This window comes from Nematolebias whitei, chromosome 9, assembly GCF_014905685.2.
Source record: "Nematolebias whitei isolate Nwh7 chromosome 9, NemWhi1, whole genome shotgun sequence".
NCBI classification, from domain to species: domain Eukaryota; kingdom Metazoa; phylum Chordata; class Actinopteri; order Cyprinodontiformes; family Rivulidae; genus Nematolebias; species Nematolebias whitei.
In genome coordinates, this window is record NC_056506.1 from 3,132,305 (window position 1) to 3,153,030 (window position 20,726).

The 20,726-nt window shown below is 42.8% G+C and overlaps 1 protein-coding gene across 1 annotated transcript in view; it reads left to right on the forward strand.

Moving 5' to 3' along the window:
- dnai4 (dynein axonemal intermediate chain 4) overlaps positions 1 to 20,726 on the forward strand; it is a 196,453-nt gene that overhangs the window by 5,958 nt on the left and 169,769 nt on the right. The window contains exons 2-5 of the mRNA XM_037681975.1: positions 2,972 to 3,078; positions 18,928 to 19,084; positions 19,207 to 19,343; positions 20,126 to 20,290. Coding sequence (XP_037537903.1) covers positions 2,972 to 3,078; positions 18,928 to 19,084; positions 19,207 to 19,343; positions 20,126 to 20,290 — 566 coding nt within the window. The remainder of the gene's footprint in view (positions 1 to 2,971; positions 3,079 to 18,927; positions 19,085 to 19,206; positions 19,344 to 20,125; positions 20,291 to 20,726) is intronic.

Here is a 20,726-nt window from a genome sequence, read left to right on the forward strand (position 1 = left end):
GAAATATTTCAGTTGGTGTGCAATGAATCTGAAATATATGAAAGTTTTATTTTTATCATTACATTATGGAAAATAATGACCTTTATCACAATATGCTAATTTTTTGAGAAGGACCTGTACATTCCCCTCAAGGATCTATTACCTGGTGGAAGAGGCCGGCGGAGGAGAGGAGCGTGAAGTTGCTGCTGCAGCTGTGGAGTGCCTCTGCTGCTCTACTGCTGTTGCTGGCCAAGGCAGTCCCTCCAGCAGCCGGAGGGGCGGGAGGAGGACTGTGACGTCACCAGATGGTGTATAGTCTCTGAGACCTCCTCGGACCGCTGCGATTTCTCAAGGATGGTCCTGAAGGTTGCCCCAAACAGCGCCTCTGGGGTGTTGGGGCCCTCCAGCAGGTCTTTCTGCAGCCTCTCAGCCAAGGATGGCAAGAGGCAGATCCAGGTGGTCCTCTGGATCATGGTCATCCAGGTGGCAATGCAGGACAGGCAGACTACACAGGTGGCACACATGTTTAAGATGACATTAGCGGCTTTACAGAGAGAGAGCTCTTTGTCTCCTCCAGCAGGTCTGCTTCTTCCAGCCTCTTTGAGATGCTGTAGGCTAGCAGAGCAATGTTGTTGTTTGCCACGATTGCCTGAGATGTGCACTGGTGAGCTCAGTTGGAGAGCTTTGTCACCCTCTGGTCATGCTTTCCTGGAGGGATAGGTTGCCGGTCCATCCTTTTATCCCAAGCGTCTCCACCAGGCTTGGCTCCAGGGGGGAGAACCGAGGGGAAAAAACACAGCTCGGTAAAAACCCTCCACTCTGGAGATGGATGCGAAGGTGGAGACAGATGTCTTCAGCTTGCTGGGCCCAGCTGCAACCTCATTCCAATGTGACGTCACAGCTGGACAGCAAGGCCAGATGGGATCAGGGCGACGAGCCGGGGCAGAGCCAAACCTTCCCGCCAGATCAGCCGATCAGGGCGGAGGGAGGTGAGGGACAGAATGTCCCTTGTGTTAGCAGCCTCCTGGATTATGCTGGGCAACTCCAAGAGGAGGGCACCGACGGCTGGGAGTGGTGTGGTCACTGACGTGGGAAGACCCAAGGTGGCTGAGCATCCGTTCAACCGCTCTTCTTCCGTCACTACGCTCTCCAGGAGGGAAGGAGCAGTGAGGTTGTTTCCAGCATCGCCTTTCTCGAAGGAGTCATCCGATTCACTGCGTGATTCTGGGTCAAAGAAAGGCGGTGGCGTTGTCCCATGCGTAACGTCCCGCCACGGAAAAAAAACACTCAGCGGAGCTGCTACCCGTATCGCCTTTTTCGAGGGAATCATCCGATTCACCGCAAGGAAAAAACGTTAGAAAAGGCGATGGCGTCGTCCAGTGGGTAGCGGCCCGCCACAGAAAAGCACTCCTCGGCGCTTACCTTGAACAAGGCTGCTCGTCTCTGCTTCTCCTCGGGGAGTAAGAGCTCACCGAGACGGCAGGAGGTTGGCGTGGCGGAGACCCAGGCATACTTAGCAAAGGTTGTGCCGGTCAAAGCTGGATAACTTTTCTTTCTTCGTTATTCTGACAGTGCTAGCTGGCTGGCTGAAGAAAAAATGGGAGCCGATTACCCGGTCTCACTGTAATTTATATGGACCGGGGGTGAGGCCCACACAGCAGGTGGGCGTGGACTAAAGTTTTCAGTGCTGCGCGCGAAGGGATAAACCCACTAGCGATAGCCTTAAAAGGCCTATACGAAATAGAACAGGATTTGAACGGCCCACCTCAAAACATAGCAGTTCTAAGCTAAAAAAATTAGCTGGTATCTGTACTAGTTTGCAGTTCCAACGTTTTTTTTAAATAGTTAATAATTCACCACCTTTGCCTGATATTCTCGGAGCATTAAAATCAGAACAGTCCGGTGGTAACATTTCCGACAGAGCCATGAACTCACCACAGGAGAGCCATGTCTCAGTCACACAGAAGAAGTCCAGACCGGTGGAGGAGAAAAAGTTATTCAAGATGAACGTTTTATTAGCCAGAGATCTGGCATTTATCAGTGCAATCCTTGTAGGAACCACAGCAGAAGTTGTCCATGATGTTAAGACCAGTGGTCTCAGATTTGTGGAGTTCGACCTATGACTCCAACGACTGGAAGCCCAGCCATGGCAAACAGGTCCGCTGTGGAAGCGCGACCCGACCCTTGGGACCAGGAAGGACTCGGGTGGATCGGCCCAGCGCCAGGACAGGTGATTTAAGATGTGGTCCTCGGTTGAAGAGGAAGCCGCAGCAGCAGCCCGGCAGGCTTTGATCCTCACAAGACGGCCGGCCTGTTTTCCATGGTGCCTGGAGCGATGTCTTTAAGCAGGCAGGATACCACGGCGGAGGTAAACAGGAACGTCTTCAAGCAGAGGTGGGGGTCCAAGGGGGCGTCCAGAGTTACGGTCATTATGATGAAACAAAGCGAGACTGGTGGCAGATAGTCGTAGATTTAGGAGTTGATGACGTTCATAAACCAGCAGTGAGTCGATGTTGTATGTGAAAAATGACAAAAACAGAAAAAACACAATCAGACAGAGGTGGAGGGTAGGCCATGCACAGCGGCGCCATCTTCCCAGAAGATATATCAATATATCTTATTTAAAAATATCTTATTTAAAAATAATTCCAATAATCTTTTCTATGGCTGAGAAAAGGTAATTTTGTATTTCTGTACAAATATTTTGACATAAGAAATCTGAAAAACATGACAGTTTTTCTAAGAACATATGGGGAAAAAAGCTTGGGTGATTATCAGAGCTCCACAATGTTATGTAAGAATTGTATCCCCCCAAAATACATACTTTGTAAAAATACAGAAAGTTTATATTTTTCATTTTATCATATTGGATTTGTGAGCATAAATTGATGTGAAAATAATAAATATAACCAAAATAAAGGTTCAGAAGTAAATATTGTCTGTATGATTTAAAAATAATTTGTAAAAAATGTGCTCTGATTTTGTTTTCTAGGTCAGTATTTGGTAGCAGCAGAATATCCAGCCAGTCTATCTTTGAGTCTGTGACCGAGGAGATAGAGGAAACATTTTCCAAATGGGACATGCCGGTGTCCTTTCCAGGTTTTTGACACTTTATCTACAATATGCAACTGTATTTAAAAACTTTATTCTCTAACAAAAACTAAATAAAAGTACTCATTGTATACACAGTATGGGACATGCATGTAAGTCATAAACAATCATTTAAGAAGGTTAAAGGAGGCAAACTTCATGGTAAAAACTTCATGGTAAAAACCAACGTAGACATGTTCTTGTTTTTACTATTTTATGTTGCTTTATAATGTAGCTGTTTTTATTTCATTTTTATATAATTTCTTCTTACAACCATGTAAGCCATGGTTACTTGCCTTTGCCTGGAGATGCAAATTTTAAAGAATCTGATTGGATAACACATGGGCGTCAGAAGCATCTGTAATGTGGGGGGTGGGGGGACACTATAGTGTGTGTATGTCCACCATAACCCTCAGCACTGGCTCTCCTCAGGGATGTGTGTTGAGCCCCCTCCTGTTTACTCTGCTCACGTATGATTGTGCAGCTACCCATCCAGGCTGTCACATTGTAAAGTTTGCAGATGATACAGCGGTGGTGGGATGCATCACAAACAATGATGAGTCCAGCTACAGGCAGGAGGTGGAACACCTGGAGAGCTGGTGCAGAGAGAATAACCTTCACATCAATGTGAAGAAGACAAAGGAGATGATTGTGGACTTCAGAAGGAACAAAAACACCTACACCCCCTGAACATAAGAGGATCTGCGGTGGAAGTGGTCTCCAGCTACAAGTACTTGGGTGTACACATGAATGACAACCTCAGCTGGAGCAACAACACCACCAGCCTGATCAAGAAAGCTCATCAGAGACTCTACTTCCTCAGACGGCTGAGGCGAGCTGGTCTGGGAAGCTCAGTCCTCACCTCCTTCTACAGGTGTGCAGTGGAGAGCATCCTGTGCTCGAGCATCAACGTGTGGCATGGAGGCTGCACAGCTGCAGAAAGAAAAGCTTTGCAGAGAGTGGTGAAGGCTGCACAGAAATCTGTTGGAATCAGCCTCCCCACCATCACAGACATCTACACCTCCAGATGCAGGAAGAGGGCCACCTGCATCATGAAGGACCCCACCCACCCAGCACACACACTTTTTTCCCCACTCCCCTCAGGAAGGAGGTTAAGGAGCATTAAGTGTAGAACCACTAGACTGAGGAACAGCTTCTACCCTGAGGCTGTTAGACTCATGAATCTCTAACTAGAATAATCACTGTGAAAAACCATATCATGTTGCTGCTGATCTGTTTCATGTTGCTGCTGATCTGTTTCATGTTGCTGCTGATCTGTTTCAATGTTGCTGCTGATCTGTTTCATGTTGCTGCTGATCTGTTTCAATGTTGATGTGTTCATGCGTGCACATCTGCTCACAGACTCATGTTCATGTTTGTGCTGATGTTCAATGTTTTATGTTATGAGTGCTTAGTGTATATTTAGTTGATGTTTTTCTTAGTTCATATCTTAGATGTTATTACTGTTTTTATTATACATTTTATTGCTGGATGTAACTGGGACCCTGTGGACATAATTTCGCTCCACCACATGTACCACATGAGGTGCGAATGACAATAAAGAAACTCTGACTCTGACTCTGATGTGTGTGTGCGTGTGTGCAAAGGCCCCACAAAGATAGCAAAACAAACCTGTGTGCGTGCGTGCGTGCGTGTGTGTGTGTGTGTGTGTGTGCGTGAGTGTGTGCGTGCTCGTGTGCATAAAATGTACACTATTGTACAAAAAAAGCAACATTTCATCTAGATTTCCTGACTTTAATTCCATTTCTAAATGAACATTTTTGTAATGTGGGGGGACACGTCCCCTTCACATATAATGGTTGTGACGCCTATGGGATAACAATATTTTCATGAATTAAAATGTCTTGCTCAAATGCATACTTGTTAACTAGTTAAAATAAGAAAATACAGAAAATAAGAGAAATTATCAACAAAAATACCCTACATTGAAAGTGTATATTTTATACAAAATAAATCCATCCATTCATCCATTATCTTTACCCGCTTATTCCATTTTGGGTCACGGGGGTCGCCGGTGCCCATGTCCAGCAATCACAGTGCGAGGGGTGAGGTACACCCTGGACAGGTCTCCAGTCCATCACAGGACCACATAGAGACAAACAAGACAAACAACCATTCACTCTCTCACCTAGGGACAATTTAGAGTTACCAATCAGCCTAACATGCATGTTTTTGGTCTGTGGGAGGAAACTGGAGTACCAGGAGAAAACTCACACAGGTACGGAGAGAACATGCAAACTCCACCCAGAAAGGCCCCCGGACCGGGATTTGAACCAGGGACCTGTTCGCTGAGAGGCAGCAGCTCTACCAGTTGTGCCACCGTGTTGCTTAAATTATTTTACAGTGCTCACATTGTCATTCATATATATATTTTTTTATACATTTTTATTGACTTTATAAATATATTATAAATATATTGTAGTGAACTAGGCCTCCGACCTCAACCTGTCTCTGAAGACCTTCATGGGACAGGAACTGCTATTTCATTGATTTGAATCCAGAAATACAAATTATCTCATCCAGAGACTGTTTAATTGTATCCTGAATTAATCAATTGAAAGAACACTCTTCTTTTTTCATTATCATTACTATTTTAGAATATCTTGATAATCAAAGTGTGTTTAGTTCATACCATTTCTAAATGTTGAAGTGAACCACTCATTTAAATCAACTGTGAAACAGTATCAATGATTTTTAAACCTCATTAGACTTAGAAATCAAGTTAAATGTCTATTTACAAAGTAATTGTGCATTTTGATCTTCTGTCTGAATGAGTGGATTTGATGTCGGTCAGAAGTCAGAAAGCAAGTTATGAGAACGAAGTGCCTTGTTTTAAAACTCAGCTGACAGTAAATAAGAAGCAACTGGCACCGGCTTCCTCTCACCTCTTATAAACATATCTCTGTCTGTACTAACCGTTCCTAAACATTCCTGCATCCTCTCTTGACTTTTAATAACCTCTTGACATCACTAGAACCACCCCCCTGCTGGTTGTTTCAACCAATCAGGAAGTACCAAGTGACAGGAAGTGAGTATTCTTTAAAAACTAAACACTTCCTGGGACTATTCAGTCTTCCTTGAGTCTTCCACTTCTGAGTGGAATCTCTGACTTAAGTCTTACTGAGAGTTCCTAAAGAACTTTCAGATTTAATCAATAGCTGATGGATTTGACCGTGAGACGAGGGTCCGTCCATCCCAGCGGAGTCACAGCGCCTCGCTGTGAACTCACCCGGGCGTAACGCCCTACAACTTCGAAGGAAGCTTGTTCTGTTGAACGGAATAAACCACATGGACAAGATGGCGCCGTTGTACGTGGCTTGTCGTCTGTCTCTCCTCAAGTTGTTACTTTTTTGTGCTATTTTTCTTGACTTTTGTTCAGATTGTGTCATCACTGTTTACTTATGACCGCCAGACACTTTTAAATATTAATTCCATCGTGGGAAAAGTACCGTTTCGTGACCTTTATGGACGATCCAAGACTTTTCCTCCACCTCACCTGGCATCCATACCTCCATTTCTACGGAATCCTTGTGTTGTGGTCGCCCGCAGCGGGCGCCGTCGCAGGAGACGCGGCAGGAGGAGTGGGTTGCTTGTGAAGCTTCGGGCTCACTTCGCCTCTTCTTCATTCCAATCTTCGCGCAAGATTCTCAGGAAATACAACTTTGTGGACATACGATGCCCCATGGAATATTCATACAGCTGGTTACGCGTCGTGGATACGGACACCGGCAGCGGCGCATTTCCTGGTCTTCGGCGTGCAAAGATCTGTAGGCGTGGCAGGGTTCAGGAGAACCTCCGCTCCTTTGGCCGCGCATCCCAGGATAACAGCCAGTGCTCCATCCGGATGGCTCTTCTGAACACTAGATCTGTCATAAATAAAACTTTTATTCTCCACGATTTCTTCTGCTCAAACTCTCTGGACTTTCTGCTGCTGACAGAAACGTGGCTGAGACCGGGCGATAACAGCGCGTTTTCTGATCTCTCCCCCTCGGGCTGCTCCTTCTTCAGCTCCCCACGTCTGACAGGCTGCGGTGGTGGTGTTGCCACTATCTATAAGGACAATTTTAAATGCAGACTTCTGCTCACCATCACTTACTCCTCCTTTGAACTTCAGATGTTTGTGATTGAGCTCACCCCGAATGTTTTATGTGCTGTTGCCTATCGCCCACCTAAATATAACAAGGAATTCATTCAAGAATTCTCTGAATTCCTTGCTGATATTATTTCTAACAATGCCAGTTTTTTTATTTGTGGAGATTTTAATATTCGTATTTGTTGTCCCACTGACCCACTGGCTTCTGAGTTTTTAAAGCTTTTAGCCTCTTTTAATTGAACACAATCAGTGAATTCACCAACACATCATCTTGGCCACACTCTGGACCTTATTATTTCTCATGGACTGTCCATTTCTCACTTTGAAATTTCTGAGTCTGCCATCTTGGATCATTTCCCTATTTTTTTCCAATTTACAGCCCCCCACCCAGCCAGGAGGCCTCTGGCTGCGGGGTGTCATCGCCGCTGTCTCACCTCAGCCAGTGCCCATCAGTTTACCACTGCTTTTATGGACTCACAGTTTTATTCAGTTGGTCCTGATGTTTCTCTGTGTCCCAAAGATTTTCTGTCATTGTTTTCTGATACCTGCACTGGGATCCTGGACTCTATTGCTCCGGTGAAGTTCAGACACCCTAAACCCAGAGCTGAGCCTTGGATGAAAAATCCTACTGCATGCAAACTCAGGAGACAATGTAGAAGGGCTGAAAGTCAGTGGAAGCATGACAGGCAACATGATTCTTTGGTTTTATTAAGGATAACTCTTGTTCTGTATCAGAGATCTGTTAATGATGCAAAATCACAATTTCTGTCTAACATTATCACAAACAGTAGCCACTGCCCCAGGGTGTTATTTAATACAATTAACTCTGTTTTAAATCCATCCACCTCAGTCTTACCTGATGCCTCAGCCTCCACCTGTGAGAACTTTCTCTCCTTTTTTATTGATAAAGTTGCATCGGTCAGACAAGCCACAGGCACACCTGCTACTTCTGTTTCAGAGTGTTCTTTTATCTCTGCTGGTTCTGCTTTATTCAAGCAGTTTGAACCAGTGTCTTATTCCCTCTTGGACAAAATCGTCAAATCCATTAAACCCACCAACTGCCCCACTGATTTTCTCCCCACCAGATTATTGAAAGAGGTATTTAATATTGTTGGTCCTTACCTTCTTCCTTTTTTCAATTCATGTTTGTCCATTGGAATTATGCCTTCTGCTTTTAAACATGCAACGGTCCGCCCCCTTCTCAAAAAAACTAATCTTGATCCCTTGGTTTTATCTAATTTTAGACCTATTTCTAATTTATCCTTCCTCTCCAAAGTTTTAGAAAAAATTGTTCTTACGCAAATTCAGCCTTTTCTGGAAAAAAGCACAATCCTGGATAAATTTCAATCTGGTTTTAGATCCCGACATAGCACAGAATCTGCATTATTGAAAGTACATAACGACATAGCTCAGTCAGTTGACTCTGGGTGCCCAGTAGCTCTGGTGCTCCTCGACCTTACAGCAGCCTTTGACACTGTGGACCACTCTGTCCTTCTGTCTCGCCTCCATGATTTTGTTGGGATTCGTGGTACTGCTCTGAAGTGGTTCACGTCCTATTTATCTGATAGAACCTTTTCTATCTTGTTCAATGGCTCCTCTTCCTCTACAGCCCCTCTTCTGTGTGGGGTGCCCCACGGTTCCATTTTGGGTCCTTTGCTCTTTTCATTATACATGTTGCCACTTGGATCTATTATAAGACAACACAATGTCAACTTTCATTTTTATGCAGATGATTTGCAGATCTATTTACCATTAAGGCCAGGATCCAGTAACCCAGTGCTTTCTCTCTTCGACTGCATCTCTGCAATCAAACATTGGCTGAACAAGAACTTCCTGTTTTTAAATGACAGTAAAACAGAATGGATTTTATTTGGTGACAAAGATGCAACTGGCCTGGGAAATTTGGACATAAACTTCAGTGACTGTGTGAATAACCTTGGGGTGACCTTTGATAAGGCTTTACACTTTGACAAACATATTGCCTCTGTTGTCCGGTCGGGATTCTTTTATTTACGCCTTTTAAAAAAGGTCAAACCCTTTTTAAATTGTCGCGATCTGGAGAAAGCTGTTCATGCTTTTATCAGTTCTAGGCTCGATTATTGTAACGCTCTGTATGTCGGTGTACCACAGTCATCACTGAGTCGCCTCCAGCTTGTACAAAATGCAGCAGCGCGCCTTTTAACCAACACTCCTAGATGGGACCACATCACACCTGTTTTATTCTCACTACATTGGCTCCCTGTCCGTTTTAGAATAGATTTTAAACTTTTATTATTTGTTTTTAAAGCTCTGAATTACCTTGCTCCTCCTTATATAACTGAGATGCTAAGTTTCCCCGCCCGCTCCAGATCTTTGAGGTCAGCCAGCTCCTGCTCTCTGTTCCAAGGACTAAATATGAACTCTGGGGTGACCGTGCCTTTTCTGCGGCCGCACCTCGACTCTGGAATAAGCTCCCACTTGATCTGCGTCAGATTACTGAACTTGGCCCTTTTAAATCTAAGTTTAAGACTTTTTTATTCCAACAAGCTTTTAGTACGTAAATATGTGGTGACATTTCTGGTTTTATTTGTGCTATTATGTTGTGTTTTCTTGCTTTTAACCTATTGTCATTTTAAGTACTGTTTTTTTTTGTTAAGCACTTTGGTCACCATGGTTGTGTAAAGTGCTATAGAAATAATTAAATAAATAAAATAAACATGACTTCTGACGATGACCAGCCGCTTTTACCGGAGACGCTGTAAAGGGATCGTACTAATGGACTTCTGTTCCGGAGTGGAGGTATCCCCCATCTAAGGTAACAAAGTCTCTGCACGTCCTGAAGTGTACCGGAAAGCTGAGCGGGGTGTTGAAAGAAGAGTGCTAATTCTGGTCAACAAACATACATCTTCCTTCATCCATCTTCCTTTTAAATCTATTCCTTCTCTTAAACTTTTCTATTTACCAGTAATCTAGATGCCTTCAGAGGTGAATCAGCCTCAATCAGTAATGTTCTGTTGTCTTGTTAGTAAAGCGTGCCAAGTTTTATTAATCAGAAACAGATCAGCAAATCAATGTGTACATGTCTTGATGTTAAATTTTGATTCTGTTAAATAAATGACCGCATTTATTCTGATGGGTCAAAGATAAAATGGCGTCTCATGTCACTGATTAAACAATCCACTCACAGTTATCTCGGTCACATGGCAGAAATTTAACTCGAAAAAGAAAGAATCCGTTTTAATTAAACAATTAATATTCTTTGTGCTTGAACTAGCTTTAAGAATAATTAATTAGTAGTGTGTCTACAGCAAAGCTGTCCTGACATCACTACATATTTGGTGGCCTATAAGGTTTCTAAAGAGATAAATTATATGTGACCCGAGACCTGTGTTATTGTGAAAAAATGCGTCATGTTGGCATAAAAAAGTCTGAGTTTTGACCTTGGTACAGACATATTCTATGGCTGAGGTGTTCAGAAAGATGCAGAATTACATCACTGTGTTCATTTTAAAGCTGAAATTGTCAATGTGTTTGTGTAACTAAGCTGTAAGCAGTGGGAATAACGCATTCATTCTGTTTGAAACTCTAGCATGAACGGGGGTTCTGCGTGTCTGACCTGGTTCTGTTTATTGGACTCATCGAGTCGTGTTTTAAATGGTGATATGTTGTCCGTGGGCTGAGCACCGTTTCAGAGCTGCTTCTATGCTGATTCGTTACATTTTCACAGTAATTTGTGCATTTTTGAAGCTTTGATGGGCGATAATTTGACCGGACTGTTGATGCTAACTGCTAGCTTAAGGCGAGTACACACGAGCTGTGATTGGTTGACAACCGCTGTTTGGGATGTTCTGATTCGCTGAGAAGCTGGTGACGTATCGCCGTGTACGTCCACTCACTCTGGTGTCAGTGCGAAAAGCCCACCCCCAATGTTCACGTGTCTGTAAAGTCACGTGACCCTAGAAATGAAGCTCGTTTTAACGGAGTCTTCCTTTGTGCTTAAAAAAGCTGAATAAAGCCCTGACAGTCGTTCCTAAACTCATGAGTCTGTGCTGTGAGTCTGTGAGTCTATCCCATAAAGAGCATGCTTGTGAAGCGACGCAACGTTAAAGCTTTAAATCTGTCCATAAATGCTGATTTGAACCGTGTTCGACCGTTGCTACATCGTAGCTAACGGCTAACAACCGGATGTCAACAGGACAGTTCACAGGAAGTCGTCAGCGACTCCTACCGGTAAAAGTAAGCTTATACCGCTACCTGCTGTTGAAAAAGAGTATAACAGTTTTCCAGGAAGAGAGCTGCACACTCGTTTCATTTAAAAAAAAAAATTGTTTTTGTTAATCAAGTCTGGTTTATGTGTACTGTTTGAACAGCAAATTCTGGTAAATTAAACTGCTTAAGGGCATTTACAACTACACAGTTGCTGTAAGCCTTCTTAGAAAATATTGCAGGTTTATTTAATTTTAAGTGCATTGGAGTACATGAACACTGAAATAGCCTGGCTCTTGTATCTGTTAGAATTAAGCTCATATTAAGTAACACTGCCACAGGAAGCGTTTACTTACAATATTAATGAGGTAAGGCCTAAACACAGGGGCCCATTTATTGAAAAATTGGCTTATAACAGTACTGTTGATGAAACCCAGAGCTAAAATAGTGTGTGAGACTCACTGCTCACTTAAATACAAACATTTACCTGTTGAAAAACTCTAAGATTGCGACGGTTTAACCAGATAGGTTTTGCTGAACAGTGGATACAACCATGGCAGATTTAACAGAAGCTAATGTTGCTCCATGTGATAAAAAGGACTGGCTGGAGACTACCCTGAAGATGCTAACAGATTCCTTATATCCATATGGTGAACAGGTGGACAGAATGACCTCCACAGTTATTGGACGAGCTGAAGGAAGTTGCAGAAAGTGTAACTTCTACAGCCATAAAAAAGTCAGGCTATGAACAACTAGCTAAAATAGCACTCTTGCTGAAAGCTAAATTTTACATTGAGGCCAACAGGGCAGAAGCCCTTGATATAAGGTTGAAACACGAGACAGAGGATCGCGAAACAACACGTGAAGAGTATCTAAACCTCATGGCACAGTTTAAATTTGATAAAGAGACCTGGGAGAATGAATTGAAACGTGAAAAAGAGCTCTCACAAGCTCAGCTGTTTCTACAAACAAACATATGAGGATAAGCTACGTGAAAGAGGGATTAAGTACGAAGCACTGTGTTCAGACAAAGATGCTCTGGAACTCAAAGACAAACTGGGTCAGAGTCCAGATCAACTACCACCACCTCAGAAGGATTTTGCTGTACCTCCTACACATAATCCCCTTCTGCCACCTCCACGTGAGTCTGGTGAATCATGTCCACATGATTATTTTGTTCCAACAACACCAATCCCTCAGCCTCCGCTCTCCATAGCGGAATTGCATAAAATAGCAAAATATGTCCAACGCTTTGAGCCAGGGTCGTTGGGTTCGACCGACACTAAGGCCTATCTGCACGGCCTTGACTTCCAATTAAGAAGCTATCCCAGCGCTACAGTTGAGGATAAAATAGGTTTGATCAGGCTCACTTCAGCCAGGACGGTGTTTTCCGTCATAGACAGTCAACCTGATGCCACAAGAAAGGATTACCACCTGTTATGTGCTGCTCTTATGAAAGAGTATACCCCTTGTGCGGGACTTGGCAGATATCCAGCCGCCGACGTGGTCATGCAAGGTAAGAATGAGCACCCAAGGGCATATTATTCCAGAATTTTGCAGGCTTATTTTTGTTACAGGAACGAGACCGGCATGGAGGAGGAAGAAGCGTTTAAGTTCATTTTCAGCAAAAATCTCCACCCTGAAATAAGGATGTCAGTGCAGATGATGGCTAATTTCAAAGAGAAAACCATCAGTGAGATAAAAAATTGTGCTGTGAATGTCTTTGAACCCCGTTCACAGGCCAAAACACCCATTGAGGTGTTCCCAGGTGAGAGGATTCCTGCCCAGTCATTAGAATTGGAAGGGACGAGAGCTTCAGCTCCCCCTCCCAAAAAAGGCGAGAGGAAACGAGGTTTCCCAGCAGCCAGACCACAACAAATGAGTGCCCCCTGGTCCAGGAAAGATCCTAAATGGTTTCCCAAGAAACCAGAGGATGAACGAATGTACCAGAAGGGGGTCGCACGCCGTAAGGGTAAAAAGTATGGCACCAAAGGTGACCCATACAACCAGGGATCCCACTGGGAACCCCAGAGGAGGGGACCTGCTTCCCCACCACGTCGGCCTGAACAGCCTGAGACAAAAAAGAAACAGCAGCAGGTCCAGAAAGAGAGCCCCAGACCTCTGAGCTCGGACGAGACAGAGAGTGTGCGTCGGTTCTTGGAATGTTGAAATGTCCATTTTCTTTACCCGTTTATTCCATTTTGGGTCACGGGGGTCGCTGGTGCCCATGTCCAGCAATCACTGTGCGAGGGGCGGGGTACACCCTGGACAGGTCGCAAGTCCATCACAGGGCCACATAGAGACAAACGAGACAAACAACCATTCACTCTCTCACTCACACCTAGGGACAATTTAGAGTTACCAATCAGCCTAACATGCATGTTTTTGGTCTGTGAGAGAAAACCGGAGTACCCGGAGAAAACCCACGCATGCACGGAGAGAACATGCAAACTCCGCCCAGAAGGCCCCTGGACCGGGGTTTGAACCAGGGACCTGTTCGCTGAGAGGCAGCAGCTCTACCAGTTGCACCACCGTGCTGCCATAGCTGTCACACTGTTTGAAAAACTACATTTAGCAGCAAATCCTGCTGGCAAAGATTTGATCCTTCAAAACTGTTCTTTAAAGGTACGACCGTACTCTTTTGAAGAAACCACCTTATCCCAGGTGGCACTGATTGAGCTTCCGATTGGTCCAATGACCCTTATACACCCTGTATATGTGTCACAAATGGAATCAATCTTTTTTCTAATAGGACAAGATCTTTTAAACTGGTTTCAACCTTTGATCAATTTCAAAAATCTCTAAGTCTGGGCACAAGTATGCCAACCGATATCCATTGCTTTCTCTCCAGAAGTAAATGGACTGTACTTATATAGCGCCTTTCTATCTTAGCAAAGTACTCAAAGCACTTTACACCACAATCTGTGTCCTCGTTTACCCATTCATACAGCACTCTACTAGATCTCTACAAAGCTAATTGAACAAATCATTTGAAAGAGACTAGGCAGTGCTTTGAGATCACATTCATACACTGATGGGACACACATCGGAGGCATTGAGGGGTTCAGTGTCTTGCCCTGAGGCACTTCGGCATGTGACTGCTGTTGGATTCGAACCCCCTAACTCTTGTATTGGAGGGCAACTTCTCTAACCACTCAGCCACAGCTGTCCCAACAGAAGTAATCTCTCAGTGTGCTACACCGAATACTTCTAACAAAACCAACATCTCCCCACCTGAAGACAACTCTCAGGAAAATGAGATCCTACCTCAAACCAAGGTAATGCCAGCCACACCTGATTGATCATTGGAGCTAACACTAGCCCAACGTGAAACTTTCTTGTGTTCACTGAGTCAATCACAATCCAGTGAATATTACCTCCCACAAGTGGTGATATTGGGGTTCAGGAATCTCAAGTGAGCGGTGTATTGTCTCTTTGGACTGACAAGTCTGCCATCAGCCAAGACCTTTATGAAGCCTTAGTGCTTAAACGCTCTAACCTCCAAACGGTTAGAAAGACTTTTCTAAATGACTTAAGATTGTCTCGTGCCTTAAAAGCTGTGGGTATTTGTACCCTCAGGCTTCAATGGAACCATAGAGAACTGAATCACTCATTTCTTGTGGTCCCAAACTTACCACACTGTTTACACAGGCTGACATTCTAGTCCTACTTGGTGTTCGGGTGGACACCATAAGTGATGTTGTGTGGTCACTGACAACCGTTCCTCAGGTCACCCCTGTCCCTGATCTAAACAATCTCAGATCCATACAGATAATTCATGAAGTTCATCAGGGAGCCTAACCAACAACTAAAAACCACCTCTGCTTCTGCTCATGAACATCTCAATGAAATTACTGAAGGACGCAAAACCTACCAAAACCACAAAGCCTCCCATGAAGAATTTCAAGTCGGAGAGAAGGTCTGGTATTACATCTTTGCCCCAGCCACTGGACAGAAAGCTTCCCAAACTGGAACGCTTACCCGCAAACTTAAGGTGGACTGGATCACATCTGATAACGGACAAACTGTCCCCAGTTGTGTACTTTATCAAAATTGACAAAAGTCAGAAAGAATCTATCCTTAAGTATGTTCACTGAAGCCAGATCAAGCCACATAGGGCTCGATCTAAAACAACAAATGGTAGAGAATCTTCAGACAACCAAAACATAGGCTAAACAAACTATTAAGAAGGTTTAAATCCCTATCTTTCTCAAAGTAGAGCCTTAAACTCACAAATTCTCAAACTAATAGGTAAGATAAAACACCTTAGACCTAATAATGAATTTTTAAGGAAAAATCAACTTTTCTTGACCACGAGATCCGACTGGAAGAAAAACAACTAAAGATCGGGAAAGATTGTAACCTACAAGTGGGGGTTGAATAACTTCGGGTTGCCATTGAGATTATGTGTTGTTTGTGTGCAAACTCAGGTGATCAACTTGTTAAAAGTTTGGTTTTTAAAATCCACTCAACACTAACCACAGGTGCCTTCTACACCAACAAACAGAATTATTAGACATAGAAGCCCAACCATCATCTATGGCCCTAAAGTGTGGAACTCATAAAGACCCATGGTTCCAAACTTCCAATTTTTTTAATTTTATTTCCCAAATTCTCCTATTGCACGTTTAATTCCCATTTAGAATGTAATAATTAACCTTTACAACACCTATGCCACAGATGCATATACAAAATCAGTGGCATTAGAGTCCCTTATTTTAATATTAGTACCTTTGATTTAGTGTACTTAAGAAACTTAGAACAATTTAGTTGTCAATTGATTTGACATTAGACTTGCACATTTTAAGATTTAGTTTACTTATTTGCATCATATAGACAAATAGTAAACTGAGTTGGCACTAGTAACCAGAAGAACCATCCAATCTATGTCATCGTCTTTGGTCTACACCATCATCCTTGGTCTACTATCATCCTCAGTCTACTTCACCATGCCTTCCAGAAGACATTGTGAATACCAATTGGAATACTTTTATTTTTGTTTCCCTTTCTACAGATTTATCCTTTGGACTTTGTGAAATACCTTCAACCTCCTGTTTCATTCATGGAACTCTACCGTGACTCTTTGTAATACTCCTAAAGCAAGGACACTGTTAGTTGCAATTCACCAACAAGGTACCCAAGGTATAAATCACAAGTGGGCGAATGTAACGTCCCACCTATGTCCTTCAAAGAGATAGAACATCCTGAGAGACACCACGTCTCTCCTACCCCCTTCTTTGTGTGCTCATCTCCCAAGAAAGGATGAGTCGACATCCTGGACCAAACTAACTGTATTATAATTAACTCTCAGTGCTAATTAACCCGAATGGTTGTTCGTCTCGTTTGTCTCTATGTGTCCCTGTGATGGACTTGCGACCCATCCAGGGTGTACCCCGCCCCTCGCACAATGATTGCTGGACATGGGCACCGGCAACCCTCATGACCCAAAATGGAAGAAGCGGGTAAAGATAATGGATGGATGGATGCTAATTAACTCACTTTACTGAAGAACAAACTTGGTGACACTTGACAGAGAGCTCAGACAAAGAAGTGAACTTTACCCTACTCACGAACTGTCATTGCCATGGTAAAGCATGAAGTTACCCCCCAAGTTGGATAGAGCTTCAACAAATGTCTTTATTTGTAACAATGGGGTGTCAGGATCAAACATGCATTTTGCTAAAAGAAATTGTGTTTATGTAAAACAAGGTGTCGCCATTTTCAGCAAATGCTATTGTGTTTCCTCCTTTAAAAACTTTGAGGAGAGGGTAAAATTAAATTAATTTATGCAGTTCTTGTTCACGCCCATGGGTTGGGAGCTACATTTTCATTGGTTAAAGATCAAGGGCCCAGCCACTTCTGATGTGTCAGGTAAATGGACACCAGAGGTCAGTTGTTTTTGGGCGGTTGCTGAGATGAGCAGTTGCTGAAAAGTTGTTGAAGAGAGTTGCAGAGAAGAACTCTCTGGAGGAAACAGCCATGATAGAGAGAATTCCATAAAATGTTCAAACACCCTGAAGAGTGATGCCCAGCTGGACCCTACATGGCCCTGGAGAAAACAACTTTCCAGTAACAGCACAGACCTCCGGCAAAGTCATCATATCCGCCATGGTAATGAGAAAATGGACAACTCCCTGGTAGGACATCTTCCTTCTGATGAGAAAACAACTAAGTGCCAACTGAGTTTAGACATAATTTAGTCACAAATCTGAGAGAAAGCTTACCTAAATTTTAACATTAGAGCTAAAACCTTAGTCCAAATTGAATCTATCCCGTCTCTATTATTTACATCATTTACTTTCTGAAATAATACTATTGGTTATGCATCCATATTTCATATTTGCCATAATTTTCATATTGTCATTATTCAAACTGAAAATAAACATTACATGATTGTGTATTTAAATTAGCAGAGTCTTTGTCTTGTCTTCGATTGAGGGGGATTAAAATTGTTAGAAGGACTCATGTATATAATTTTGGGGTTGAGGCCGGTCAACAATTATTACATAACTTTGAAGCGTTAGTGTATACACCTGCTAAAAGGTGTTCAGACCACAGCCTTGTCCCCTACACAACAAAGTTTATGTACTTGAACTTGAACTTGGACGACAGATTTTAACTTATCGGGGGGGGGGGGGGGGGGGTAGCCCCTAAAACTTGCAGTAAGGGAGTACTGTACTACAAACAAATCCCTTTGTTGGCACATTGACCGCTCCATACTACCAACATTTGTGAACAAAACATCAAGATACTTAAGATAAGATAGAACTTTATTGATCCTGCAGGAAATTGTTAAACTACATGGATCCATTCGTCAAGCAGCATCTCAAAAAGAGTATTCAACTTTTTCTCTAGTCAAGAACCATTGCTTGAGATAAATAAATAAACATCACTCAAGGGATGTTGTTATAAACCTTCACCAGGTCCACGAAATACACATGAACTGAGCAGTCAAACTTATACTATCCCCTCAGTAATTTACAATGGTAAAAATCTGATTTACGCTTCTACAATCTGGATGAATGCTACACTTCTCCTGCAGTCAAAGTTTGGCAGTCGCTTGAAAGTTGCTTTTCAACGCAATAGCATAAAGTTTCTCCAGGAGGCTGAGAAGTGTGATCCCCAATACACTGAATACACTTCCCAGCCAGAAATTGTGGGAGTAGGTGAACTACAGAAGAAGGCAATAGTAACAGATATAGATAATGGAGGACAGAAGAAGCTCATAGGACCGACAGAGGAATTTCAGAAGTTGTGGAAAATCAAGCCCTACTTTGTGCCACTTACCATCAGAGCACTTTGGGTCTTGACTGGGAAAGTGACTCTCTTAGATTCCTGAAACAATATTAAAGATGTCTGACCAGAAAAGTGCATTCTCTGGAACAGCAAAAAATGCAGACCCCTCAAGCTCCCGGGCCTCTGGCTAAGGACGAAAACATGAAGTAATTCAGGCCCTTTGGGGAAGTAGGAAGTTTTATTAGACCCTGAACTGATATCTAATCTGCGATTAAACACTGTGTTTTTAAATGCTTTAATTTTTGTTTTATGTTCCCTGTCAGCTGAAAAAGGAATAGAAGATGCAGTGAAAAACGAAGTCACAGAAGACACGCTGAAACAGATTGCACAAGTTGTTGTAACTGAAACAGACAGTCACTCACTGCTGTACATGCCCACTACCTTTGAGTCAGTATATGCTGATGATGCAGAAGCCATCATGTGAGCAAATATTTTGCTAACCTTTTCTAGTTTTTGATCATATTTATATATGTATACTCATAAAAGAGTTGATGATCTTTAGTTTCATTGTGCACGTTGTCCTTTTCCTCTTGTTTTCACAGAGAGAGAAATAGCTGGTATGCTGAGGTTTGCAGGAAACAAAGTGACAACCAGTGTTTGGATCAGTCTATGCAGACATTTAATGGACCGACTAAAAACAAGCAGCTTCAGAGTGATGGCCATGTCATGGTAGATGCAGGTTGGTTGCATGTATCTCAAATGCATGTCACCTCTACCTTGGGATGGTTTAAATATTTAACTGTTATATGTTTTTTATATCAATGTTGAGATGTACATAAACATGTATATCTGTGTAATCCTCAAATAAAGGTTGTTAAAATAAAGATGGGGCAGCACGGTGGCGCAACTGGTAGAGCTGCTGCCTCTCAGCGAGCAGGTCCCTGGTTCAAACCCCGGTCCAGGGGCATTCTGGGTGGAGTTTGCATGTTCTCTCCGTGCATGTGTGGGTTTTCTCCGGGTACTCCGGTTTCCTCCCACAGTCCAAAAACATGCATGTTAGGCTGATTGGTAACTCTAAATTGTCTCTATGTGTGAGTGAGAGAGTGAATGGTTGTTTGTCTCGTTTGTCTCTATGTGTCCCTGTGATGGACTGGAGACCTGTCCAGGGTGTACCCCGCCCCTCGCACAGTGATTGCTGGACATGGGCACCAGCGACCCCCGTGACCCAAAATGGAATAAACGGGTAAAGATAATGGATGGATGGATGGATGGATGGATGGATGGATGGATGGATGGATGGAAAATAAAGATGCAGATTAGATTCAAGATTGTCTGGAGTAACTGCCAATGTGTGAAACTGGGAGACCATGTGAATTTAGTCTTTGTTTTCTGTCACTTAATTGAAACATTTACTTAGTTTGTGAGTTTAGTTTTTTTGTCACACAAAGTCAAGAATTGTGTTTGATCACTTATGCAGTTTGATAAATATGTTTTATTTATTTATTTTTTAAATGTTCACAGCCACAGCTGTTTTCATCCTGGACACGTTTGACAGCCCTGAACAGGAAGAAATAGTGGATCAAGTGGAAAGTCTTGAAACTAAGAAGATGGACTCTCCTGAAAGTGTGAAGGACTCAAACAGAAGTGCAGAGAGGAGTTCGTCATTGGTCAGCTCATTCAGTACAGGTAACAATATGAGAAGAATAGAATAGAATAGAATAGAAATAACCTTTATTGTCCCTCAGTGGGGAAATTCAGGTGTACCAGCAGCAGAGTAACAGGTAAATCAAACAATGCAGATTCACACAAAGGTAGAAAATATAAAAACAGAATATGAATGCAACTGTACAATAAGAGTATATTAACAGTATAAGAAAAAAGTTTTAAAAAATACTATGCAGCTATTAAAAATAGCATACCCAGATTCAAAAGATGTGAACTGAGTAAGACAATTTAATTAATGTACAACATGTGCATGTGTTTTTGCACAAAAAAGAAAGCACACTATGTCCAAGAAATGGGAAAATTGTGCATGTGAGATCAAGGATGTAAGCACTTATTGAGTTTGTTGTGATCAGTCTGATACAGTCTGATACAGTCTGATACAGTCTGATACAGTCTG